Raw genomic sequence first — 12,511 nt, forward strand, 5'->3', positions numbered from 1 at the left:
CGCTCGGCATGATCCCGTAGACTCCTGAGGGCGAAAGCAGGAACAAAAACCACTCAAGAGTCTTTTCTTCCTGCGAGAGCTCGACATGCTTCAGCAGACCGGGTCAAATAAAAAGAGCCGAGAGCATCAATCTCTTTATTTTAAATGATGATAAACTGAATATTTGGGATGTTTACCTCTGCGAACCCGCGATGGATATTTAATTGATGGTTAACATGATTGTCAACTTAAGTAGATGATTAAAAAATAAATAAACATGAATAATATGATTGATGGATAAGTATTGATCCAAAAGGCCCAGAAACATCAGAATAAAAACACTATTATTATTATTATTTATTTTTTTGCTAATAATGATGGAAATAAAATGTAAATAATGATTCAGAATAAATTAATATATGAAGAGAAAATTATGTCCAGCATAGGGTAATTTAAGGATAAGATAATCCTTTATTAGTCCCGCAGAGGGGACATTTACAAAAACTGCAAGAATATTGATGATTCTGTGAAATATAAAATAAAAACAACAAAGTACATATGCGAAAATTATAAATACACACATACGATAAAAGCCGTAATGTCACATTAATACAAATTAAAAAAATACATTCTTACCTGGTGGATTAGTGAAGCTGCTCCGTTAGCTTAGCTTAGTAGGATCAGAGCTAAGCTAAACTTATTACCCCAAAATATTAACAATAAATAAATTAATTAAAAAACCTCGGAAACCGAAGCTGGAGATTAATCCTCGCGAACACACGCATGTAAACAACCGTTGTTGTTTTCTCTTAATGTTTTTAATGACTGAAAAATAGAAGAAGGCCAGCTAGCTGCCGTGCTAAGCAGCTGCTGGTGCTAACGGGTTCACTAGCTTAACTAACTAGCTAGTTTAACCAGCTGGTTATCGATGACCTACATATTTCAAACAGAACGCTAATTGATTGATAATTTGATTTGTAAACGAATATACATAATTCCGGTTACATTAAAGAAAACATGGAGCGGAAACTGATCTAAAAAAGGCCGTAAAACCAGGGAGTTCGCTGCGGGGCTAGCGGCGCTGCGTCCCGGCTACAGGACCCGCGAACCGCCGGCTAGCTTTGGGCTGCTCGCTAGCCGGCCATCGCGTCGGGAATCCAGCGAACGAGCGCCACGTGGGGACGTTTGTGTCGTGGTGAACGGCTGAAGGCTGCTCATGCAGGAGAACCAGACTCGTCCGGGAGGCCTTCTGCAGGTCTGGGGTCCGTTTTAAAGCCCCTTCGGTCGGGTTCACGGCGGCTAGCTGGCTAGCGGATCCGGGAGGAGGAGCCGGTGGGGGAGGGGCTGTAAACACTGTGTGGAGGTACAAGTACCTTTACTGTGGTACAAGTACCTATAAACACGGTGTGGAGGTACAAGTACCTTTACTGTGGTACAAGTACCTATAAACACGGTGTGGAGGTACAAGTACCTTTACTGTGGTACAAGTACCTTTACTGAAGTACAAGTACCTATAAACACGGTGTGGAGGTACAAGTACCTTTACTGAAGTACAAGTACCTATAAACACGGTGTGGAGGTACAAGTACCTTTACTGAAGTACAAGTACCTATAAACACGGTGTGGAGGTACAAGTACCTTTACTGAAGTACAAGTACCTATAAACACGGTGTGGAGGTACAAGTACCTTTACTGTGGTACAAGTACCTCTACCTTTACTGAAGTACAAGTACCTATAAACACTGTGTGGAGGTACAAGTACCTCTACCTTTACTGAGATACAAGTACATTTACTGAAGAGCAAGTACCTATAAACACGGTGTGGAGGTACAAGTACGTTTACTGTGGTACAAGTACCTCTACCTTTACTGAGATACAAGTACCTTTACTGAAGTACAAGTACCTATAAACACGGTGTGGAGGTACAAGTACCTTTCCTGTGGTACAAGTACCTCTACCTTTACTGAGATACAAGTACCTTTCCTGTGGTACTAATAACTCTACCTTGACTGAGATACAAGTACCTTTACTGAAGTACAAGTACCTGAAAACATTGTGCTGGGGGGTGTTTTACTTTACTGAGATACAAGTACCTTTACTGAAGTACAAGTACCTGTAAACACTGTGTTGGGGGGTGTTTTACTTTACTGAGATACAAATATTTTTACTGAAGTACAAGTACCTGTAAACACTGTGCTGGGGGGTGTATTACTTTACTGAGATACAAGTACCTTTACTGAAGTACAAGTACCTGTAAACACTGTGCTGGGGGGTGTATTACTTTACTGAGATACAAGTACCTTTACTGAAGTACAAGTACCTGTAAACACTGTGCTGGGGGGTGTATTACTTTACTGAGATACAAGTACCTTTACTGAAGTACAATTACCTGTAAACACTGTGCTGGGGGGTGTTTTACTTTACTGAAGTACAAGTACCTTTACTGAAGTACAATTACCTGTAAACACTGTGCTGGGGGGTGTTTTACTTTACTGAAGTACAAGTACCTTTACTGAGGTACAAGTACTAGTACATCATTGTAAAAATACTCCTTGTACAAGAAAAACTCTGGCATTGAAGATTTTACTTTGGTACAAGTGATGTATTGGTACTTGTACTAAAGTACCAATACATCACTGTACAAATACTCTGTTACAAGTAGAGGGCCTGCATTGAAAATGTAACTCTAGTACAAAATACAAATACTACTTCTCAAATACTTGGTTTCAAGTTAGTCATGCATTGAAACAGCTACTCTAGTAATAGTACTAGTGTTAATACTACACTGGACAAGTAAAAGTCCTGCATTGAAAATATTACTTTAGTACAAGTACTAATACCACAGTGTACTGAGTATGGTTGCAGTACACTGTGTACTGTTGTGTATTTAAAGCTGTCAGATAAACATCGTTAAGCAGAAGTACAAAGTAGCATGAAAAGAAAAGTAAAGTAAAGTAAAAAGTATCTCAAATGTGTAACTCAGTACTGCACTCGAGTAAATGTACCTGAAGAGTACATGTTCATGAAGAGTACATGTACATGAAGAGTACATGTACATGAAGATGGCATTCGTTAGTTTTTTAATACAGTAGTAACGAGGCGCTATGCAGTACGCATCAAGTACAATCAATATGCACGGCCACAAAGTACACAAAGCAATAACTCCAAGAAATAAAAATCAGCATCCAGAGACAGTGAAGACCCATATGAAGACCACAAGAACCATATGAAGAACATATGAAGACCATAAGACCATATGAAGACCGTATAAAGACCATGTAAACATATGAAGACCATATGAAGACCATAAGAACCATATGAAGAACATATGAAGACCATAAGACCATATGAAGAACATATGAAGACCGTATAAAGACCATGTAAACATATGAAGACCACATGAAGACCATATGGACCATATGAAGATGAAGACATGAACCATATGTAGACCATATGAAGACCACATGAAGACCATATGGACCATATGAAGATGAAGACATGAACCATATGTAGACCATATGAACCACATGAAGACCATATGGACCATATGAAGATGAAGACATGAACCATATGAAGACCATATGAACCATATGAAGATGAAGACATGAACCATATGTAGACCATATGAACCATATGAAGATGAAGACATGAACCATATGTAGACCATATGAAGACCACATGAAGACCATATGAAGATGAAGACATGAACCATATGAAGACCAGATAAACCATATGAACACCAGATGAAGCAGAGTTATGCTCATTCAATGTCCATGGGGGGGTGGGGGGGATATAAAAGTCTATTTACATGGCGGCCCGTCAGCCGGTGGCTTTTATAAACACGGACATCGTGGAATATAAATGATCTAAAAACACTTTACAAAATCATGACAATGTGCAAGTCAGTCGACAGAACGACGAGGAACAGCTGAGCCACGGGAATCAAACACACGGAGCTCTCGGAGGTTTCCCTGTCGTCTCTTCCCCGTCTTCGGCTGCTCGAATCCAAGGTGTGTGTGTGTGTGTGTGTGTGTGTGTGTGTGTGTGTGTGTGTGTGTGTGTGTGTGTGTGTGTGTGTGCAGCTGTTTCCGCCTGCTGACTAAGGTAAGAGGAGCGAAAAGGCTTCTCTCAGTCCGAGAACACATCTGGAGAATGAAGACAAAAAGCATGTAAATAAAAGACACACAAAACAGCTGCAAAAAGACACAACATGGACACACAGCAAATGACTACAAAGAGACAAAATACAACAAGATTTTAGAAACACGAGGCAACTACAAAGAAACAAAAAACAACAACAAAGAGATTTAAAACGACCACAAAAAACACAAAATGACTACAAAGAGACATAAAACAACTACATAAAGACACAAAATGACTGCAAAGAAGCATACAACAACTACATAAATACACAAAATGACTACAAAGAGACATAAAACAACTACAAAGAGGCAAAACAACTACATAAAGACACAAAATGACTACAAAGAGACATAAAACAACTACAAAGAGGCAAAACAACTACATAAAGACACAAAATGACTGCAAAGAAGCATACAACAACTACATAAAGACACAAAATGACTGCAAAGAGGCAAAACAACTACATAAAGACACAAAATGACTACAAAGAGGCAAAACAACTACATAAAGACACAAAATGACTACAAAGAGGCAAAACAACTACATAAAGACACAAAATGACTACAAAGAGGCAAAACAACTACATAAAGACACAAAATGACTACAAAGAGGCAAAACAACTACATAAAGACACAAAATGACTACAAAGAGGCAAAACAACTACATAAAGACACAAAATGACTGCAAAGAGGCAAAACAACTACATAAAGACACAAAATGACTGCAAAGAGGCAAAACAACTACATGAAGACACAAAATGACTGCAAAGAGGCAAAACAACTACATGAAGACACAAAATGACTGCAAAGAGGCAAAACAACTACATAAAGACACAAAATGACTACAAAGAGGCAAAACAACTACATAAAGACACAAAATGACTGCAAAGAGGCAAAACAACTACATAAAGACACAAAATGACTGCAAAGAGGCAAAACAACTACATGAAGACACAAAATGACTGCAAAGAGGCAAAACAACTACATGAAGACACAAAATGACTGCAAAGAGGCAAAACAACTACATAAAGACACAAAATGACTACAAAGAGGCAAAACAACTACATAAAGACACAAAATGACTGCAAAGAGGCAAAACAACTACATAAAGACACAAAATGACTGCAAAGAGGCAAAACAACTACATAAAGACACAAAATGACTACAAAGAGGCAAAACAACTACATAAAGACACAAAATGACTGCAAAGAGGCAAAACAACTACATAAAGACACAAAATGACTGCAAAGAGGCAAAACAACTACATAAAGACACAAAATGACTGCAAAGAGGCAAAACAACTACATAAAGACACAAAATGACTGCAAAGAGGCAAAACAACTACATAAAGACACAAAATGACTGCAAAGAGGCAAAACAACTACATGAAGACACAAAATGACTGCAAAGAGGCAAAACAACTACATAAAGACACAAAATGACTGCAAAGAGGCAAAACAACTACATAAAGAAGAAAAAAAATACATTACCCACAATGCCGCAGACAGTTTGTATGGGGACAATGAAAGCTTCATAAAACTGAATAACATGATTCACACACCTGGGTTGGAAGTCGCCCCCCCAGGGTGCTAGCTGTGTGCCGGAGGCCCAATGCCGGAGCAGTCCGCTACCAGCAGTCCCACCGTGCTAGCGCTGGACACGGCGACGGCCACGCCGGCGGCGCTCGAGGGGTCCGGGACGGGGTCGCCCTGGTTGGCGTGGGTGCCCATGTGACCCTGCAGCTGTGTGGCCGTCTTGCACTGCACGCCGCACAGCTGGCAGAGCAGCACGCCGCCGGCACCCGTACCGCCGAAGCCCCCCCGCGCCCCGCCGCTCTCCTTCCACTCCTGGCCGTGGTGCTTCTGAGCGTGGACCCTCAGGTAGGTGAGCGTGGTGAAGCCTGGGAAACAAGAGACACACCACTTTAGTCCACAGGGGGCACCAGAACCAACACTACCACTTTAGTCCACAGGGGGCACCAGAACCAACACTACCACTTTAGTCCACAGGGGGCACCAGAACCACCACTACCACTTTAGTCCACAGGGGGCACCAGAACCAACACTACCACTTTAGTCCACAGGGGGCACCAGAACCAACACTACAGCTTTAGTCCACAGGGGGCACCAGAACCAACACTACCGCTTTAGTCCACAGGGGGCACCAGAACCAACACTACCACTTTAGTCCACAGGGGGCACCAGAACCAACACTACAGCTTTAGTCCACAGGGGGCACCAGAACCAACACTACCGCTTTAGTCCACAGGGGGCACCAGAACCAACACTACTACTTTAGTCCACAGGGGGCACCAGAACCATCACTACCACTTTAGTCCACAGGGGGCACCAGAACCAACACTACCACTTTAGTCCACAGGGGGCACCAGAACCATCACTACAGCTTTAGTCCACAGGGGGCACCAGAACCAACACTACCACTTTAGTCCACAGGGGGCACCAGAACCAACACTACCACTTTAGTCCACAGGGGGCACCAGAACCAACACTACCACTTTAGTCCACAGAACCAACACTACATGATAGTGCCGCTTTAAGTTCAGTAATTGTTTTTATGTTATGTTGTACAATACTACTTACAATTACTTTATAGATTCATGTATTAATACAAAACATATACATTTTATTGTAGATAAATTAATCTGTAATTAATCAAAATTGGACCTGAATAATATTAAATATATTAGTCTGCAGAATGAGTAGTTTTGATTTTGGTACTTTAAATATATGTTGATGCTGATACTTTTAATGCAGGACTTTTACATGTAACAGAATTTCTACAATGTGGTATTAGTACTTTTGCTTAAGTAAATGATCGGAGTACTTCTTCCACCACCTTTTAAAACCTTTTTTTTTTTTAAGATCGCTGCGGCCAAACCATTTAGAACTGATCCATGACCGAATAGAGCAGAAGATATATTTTTTTTTTATTAAAGAAGCGGGCTCTCGTAGTTCCTTCACAATAAAAGCCTTACTGCGGTTGCAGAGGTGGCAGGCGTGGTGCTGTGACTGGTTGTGGACCCTCATGTGGTCGGTGATGTAGGCGGCGGACAGCAGCTTCCCACAGATGTGACACGGCACCTTCTCCTCATGGCGGATCAGGTGAGCGCGGAGACGATCCCGCGTGGCGAACGCCGACGTGCACGTCTGTGGAAACGAGTGCACGGAGGGTATTTAAACAAGTTTGGTTTCTAAGAACCTGAAAGAACCCTCCAGAATCGACCTGACCACAGAGAGAATGTTTATGTAAATATATCATCATCATCTCACAGTTCATAGTCATGTTTTTTTAAAACACCAAAAAAGTTTGCGTGCAAAACGGAACACAAAGATTAAAAAATAGAGAAAAAATGATGAGGTTGAAAAGTAATCGATTTAATTTTGTTTAAAAGAAAATCAGGATTATTATTATTTATTTTTTTATTGAAGAAGGCTTCACATTATTTAAAATCGCATTTATGATTTAAAAAAAAAAAAATTCTATTTACCACTTTAACCTTGTAAAATCGGACTTATTTCTTGGTATATTAGCCCCTCCCCCGGCTCGGTCATTATTTTATTTGTACCTACAATGGGTAGGTACAAATAACCATAACCCACGAGAGATATACACATCAAATAAATAATCTAAAATAATTTTTTGAATTAATAATAATAATTTGTTTACAGCTTCTTTTTGTCCTGCTTTAAGTTAGCCTTTCATTAAGAACACCACCACCATCATCATCATCATCACCATCATCATCTAGTGTTTCATGCTCTATATGATTCACAAACCCATATTGGCTGAACTCCAGTAAACAGACAGATGAAGACGTTACCGTGCACTTGAACGGTCTCTCTGTAGAGTGCACCTGTCGGACGTGGCTGTTGAGGTGGTCCGGTCTGAAAACACGAGTTATTAACATGTTAATAACATGATGTTAACATGTTGTTATTAGAATCAAGACTCTCGGGTGTCTGGGTGTAGAATGTTGAAGAAGAGATGAAATAAGGACGTCATTGGTCAAATAAACTGGAAGCTTTGATTCAAACAGGAACAGTCGTCAGGAGTTCCACAATAAAAGCCCATCGATCGCATGTAACGTATAAAAATACAAATAAAGGACGATCTCATCTCCCGGCCTTTTCGAACAAAAAGCTTCTCATCGCAGTTTAAAACACATTTAAAGTATAAATCCATTCAATAAAAACATCTTAATCAAACCGTGTTCAAAGCACTACTCTATGAGGGGGAAGCGTACCGGGAGAAGGCCTTGGCGCAGTGCGGACAGATGTAGGGTTTCTCCACGCCGCCCTGGTGCGAGCGCACGTGGTAGCTCATGCGGTCCTTCCTCTTGAAGCGCTGCTGGCAGACGGGGCAGCAGTACGGCTTCTCGTCCGAGTGCGACAGGCGGTGGCGGTTCAGGTGGTACACGTCCCGGAAGGCCTTCCCGCAGGCCTCGCAGGCGTGGTTCTTCCTCACCTGGTGGGGGTTCGGGTTCTGTGGGAGGCGGCGAGAAGCTCCGTCACTTTTCACAGGAAGCGCTCACTAATTATTGATCGTGGAAGATCCAGATTACCAGAAACGGATCCCTTTGTCGTTTGATTAAAGCAGATCAATAGTACCCGTGACTCCTCTGCTGACAGATAACATTGGACAAGGGTTTCATTTTAGTAAAATTAAATTTGCGCATTAATTACATTTTAAATACTTTCACACAGAACTCGATTTTTTCTTCTGCTAAAAAATAAAGTAATCGACCAATCACGGTGTAAAGAACGGACATTTTGTTATTGTTATTATTGTTCGTTGTCCGAACCAAGACAACAAACTTTATTAACTCTTTTCATGGTTGACAAAGGCAGCACAGATCAGATCCTTCTGTTCCTGCCTTTCACAATAAAAGCCCCATGACATGAATGTATTTAACTAGAAGGACTGGAAAGAGAATTAAACATCAAAGGTGGACCCACCTGCTCCACGGAGCCCACCACCACCACCGCCGCCTGGATGGGCGGCGGTGGCGCGGCCGCGTTAGCCGGCGCCGCGGACACGGCGAGCGGCCGGGCCTCCTGGGCGGCGTGCTGGGGGAGGGGCTCCGGGGCGGCGCGAGGCGGAGGAGGCAGAGCGAGGTGGAGGAGGGACAGCGGGACGGTCTGCTTCTCCACCCGACCCCCTTTGCCCCCGTCCTCTTTCTCCCGGGCGACGCGGTCCTTCATCTTGATGCCCGTGTGCACCGACTGGTGCCGCCGCAGGTTGTAGCTGTTCTTGAACTCCTTGTTGCAGGTGGAGCAGATGTGGGCGGGCCGGCCGGGCTTCACCTGCAGCTTGACTGGAGTGTTATACACGTATATTATAGCCGGGAGCCAGTTGTGTCATGTGATCACTCTGTTTCCTGTCTAATCACCCCCCCCCTCACCAGGAAGTGGCTCCTCGCTCAGGGCCGCGGTGTCCACGGTGGACGGCGGCGTGCCGGCGTGCTCGGCCGACGGGGCCGAACCGGAGAGCAGCAGATCGGACTGGAGCGGCGCCTCCACCTGAACCTGAGCCGGAGTCTGGGGGCGAGACGGTTACTAGTACTACTACAACTAGTACTACAGCTAGTACTACTACAACTAGTACTACAGCTAGTACTACAGCTAGTACTACTACAACTAGTACTACAGCTAGTACTACTACAACTAGTACTACAGCTAGTACTACAGCTAGTACTACTACAACTAGTACTACTACTACTACTACAACTAGTACTACTACAACTAGTACTACTACTACTACTACAGCTAGTACAACTAGTACTACTACAACTAGTACTACTACTACTACAACTAGTACTACAACTAGTACTGCTACAACTAGTACTACTACTACTACTACTACTACAACTAGTACTACTACTACTACTACTACTACTACTACAACTAGTACTACTACTACTACTACTAGGAGCGGTGCCTCCACCTGACTCTGGGGGCTCTAGCTGAATGAAGTATGTATTAGTACAACAGTAAAATCCTGCTTTTGCATTAATATACGAGTAATAATACTCTCATGATAGAATATACATTAGTACAACACTGACAGTTTGAATACTTTTACTACATTTCACTGATTACAGTAAAAGAGGGGAGACCAGCTCCATCCTGACCCGCCTGTGACCTCCCTGTGACCCCCCCGTGACCCCCCTGTGACCCCCCCGTTACCCCCCCGTGACCCCCCCCACAACAACAACAAAGCAGCTCGAGCATCAATTAAGACTCACCTGAAAGAGGAAGTTACTCCAGGAGGTGTCCATCTTCAACCTCAGGAGCCTGCAGCTCCCCGAGGAGGAGAGGAGAGGAGGAGGAGAAGAGGAGAGGAGAGGGAGAACCAACCCAGGAGGAGGAGAGGAGGAGAGGAGGAACCAACCCAGGAGGAGGAGGAGGAGAAGAGGAGAGGGGGAACCAACCCAGGAGGAGGAGGAGGAGAAGAGGAGAGGGGGAACCAACCCAGGAGGAGGAGGAGAAGAGAAGGAACCAACCCAGGAGGAGGAGAAGAGGAGAGGGGGAACCAACCCAGGAGGAGGAGGAGAAGAGAAGGAACCAACCCAGGAAAAGGAGGAGAAGAGGAACCAACCCAGGAGGAGGAGGAGGAGAGGAGGAACCAACCCAGGAGGAGGAGAGGAGGAGAGGAGGAACCAACCCAGGAGGAGGAGGAGGAGAAGAGGAGAGGGGGAACCAACCCAGGAGGAGGAGGAGGAGAAGAGGAGAGGGGGAACCAACCCAGGAGGAGGAGGAGAAGAGAAGGAACCAACCCAGGAGGAGGAGAAGAGGAGAGGGGGAACCAACCCAGGAGGAGGAGGAGAAGAGAAGGAACCAACCCAGGAAAAGGAGGAGAAGAGGAACCAACCCAGGAGGAGGAGGAGGAGAGAAGGAACCAACCCAGGAGGAGAAGAGGAGAGGAGGAGAGGAGGAACCAACCCAGGAGGAGGAGAAGAGGAGAGGAGGAACCAACCCAGGAGGAGGAGGAGAAGAGAAGGAACCAACCCAGGAAAAGGAGAAGAGGAGAGAAGGAACCAACCCAGGAAAAGGAGGAGAAGAGGAGAGGAGGAACTAACCCAGGAGGAGGAGGAGGAGAGAAGGAACCAACCCAGGAGGAGAAGAGGAGAGGAGGAGAGGAGGAACCAACCCAGGAGGAGGAGGAGAAGAGGAGAGGAGGAACCAACCCAGGAGGAGGAGGAGAAGAGAAGGAACCAACCCAGGAAAAGGAGGAGAAGAGGAGAGAAGGAACCAACCCAGGAGGAGAAGAGGAGAGGAGGAACCAACCCAGGAGGAGGAGGAGAAGAGGAGAGGAGGAACCAACCCAGGAGGAGGAGGAGAAGAGGAGAGGAGGAACCAACCCAGGAGGAGGAAGAGGAGGAGAAGAGAAGGAACCAACCCAGGAGGAGAAGAGGAGGAACCGACCCAGGAAGAGAAGAGGAGAGGAGGAACCGACCCAGGAGGAGGAGAAGAGGAGGAACCGACCCAGGAGGAGGAACCGACCCAGGAGGAGGAACCGACCCAGGAGGAGGAGAAGAGGAGGAACTGACCCAGGAGGAGGAACCGACCCAGGAGGAGGAGAAGAGGAGGAGGAACCGACCCAGGAGGAGGAGAAGAGGAGGAACCGACCCAGGAGGAGGAACCGACCCAGGAGGAGGAGAAGAGGAGGAACCGACCCAGGAGGAGGAACCGACCCAGGAGGAGGAACCGACCCAGGAGGAGGAACCGACCCAGGAGGAGGAGAAGAGGAGGAGGAACCGACCCAGGAGGAGGAACCGACCCAGGAGGAGGAACCGACCCGTCTCCGTCCACTTTAATTGAAGATATTCAGTTTTTCTGAGTCATGAATTAATATCCGTTGGCGCCAAAACGCTGTAGCTGCCATGCTTGTTTTTAATGGTTCAATATAAATCTGAGTGACTAAAAACACGTTTGGACAAATTAAAAAGAAGCGATAACGTGCACGCGGGAGAGGAGCGGGACGTCGCGCGGATCATAATAGCAGCTGTCCGGGGGGGAGGGGGGGGAGGCCGCAGCGTCGGGGTCCCAAGCCTCGGCGTTGCGTACAGCTCGTCCCCCAACTACAGAGCTCCCGGTCGGCCTCGGCCCATGGCTCCGCCTCGGTGCTTCGATCGACGGGGTGACATCTTTCTCTTTTTTAAAAAAAAAAAAATCTCTCCCTCTCTCTCGCGCGCGCCCTCCCTCCCTCTCCGTCTTTCTTCCTTTTCTTTTTTTGGTATCTCTCCTTCACCCCCCCTCTGTCCCTCTGCGCTTTAAAGGGAAAGTATTTGTGCGCACGCACCGACAACCGCCCACCCTCGTCTCGCGCCCCCCCCCGTCGCTTCTCGCGTTAGGCCGACAAATAATGAA

General features: G+C 45.3%; 2 protein-coding genes across 2 annotated transcripts in view; both read right to left on the reverse strand.

Moving 5' to 3' along the window:
• nlk1 (nemo-like kinase, type 1) overlaps positions 1-1,467 on the reverse strand; it is a 6,672-nt gene extending 5,205 nt beyond the window's left edge. Inside the window, exons 1-2 of the mRNA XM_034538825.1 lie at positions 616-1,467; positions 1-24 (exon numbers count right to left, since the gene is read on the reverse strand). The exon at positions 1-24 is cut by the window's left edge and continues 376 nt beyond it. The gene's annotated coding sequence lies outside the window, so the exon portion shown is untranslated. The remainder of the gene's footprint in view (positions 25-615) is intronic.
• A 977-nt stretch (positions 1,468-2,444) lies between these two features.
• Positions 2,445-10,534, reverse strand: LOC117734627 (myc-associated zinc finger protein-like). Its single transcript, XM_034538826.1, has 8 exons — positions 10,387-10,534; positions 9,544-9,679; positions 9,098-9,456; positions 8,386-8,624; positions 7,963-8,026; positions 7,117-7,288; positions 5,683-6,021; positions 2,445-4,124 (listed from the first exon to the last, which is right to left on the reverse strand). The coding sequence occupies exons 1-7, from the start codon at positions 10,417-10,419 to the stop codon at positions 5,711-5,713; spliced, it is 1,314 nt and encodes a 437-aa protein (XP_034394717.1). The 5' UTR covers positions 10,420-10,534; the 3' UTR covers positions 2,445-4,124; positions 5,683-5,710.
• Positions 10,535-12,511: the final 1,977 nt, after the last annotated feature.

This window comes from Cyclopterus lumpus, chromosome 8 (assembly GCF_009769545.1).
Source record: "Cyclopterus lumpus isolate fCycLum1 chromosome 8, fCycLum1.pri, whole genome shotgun sequence".
NCBI lineage: Eukaryota > Metazoa > Chordata > Actinopteri > Perciformes > Cyclopteridae > Cyclopterus > Cyclopterus lumpus.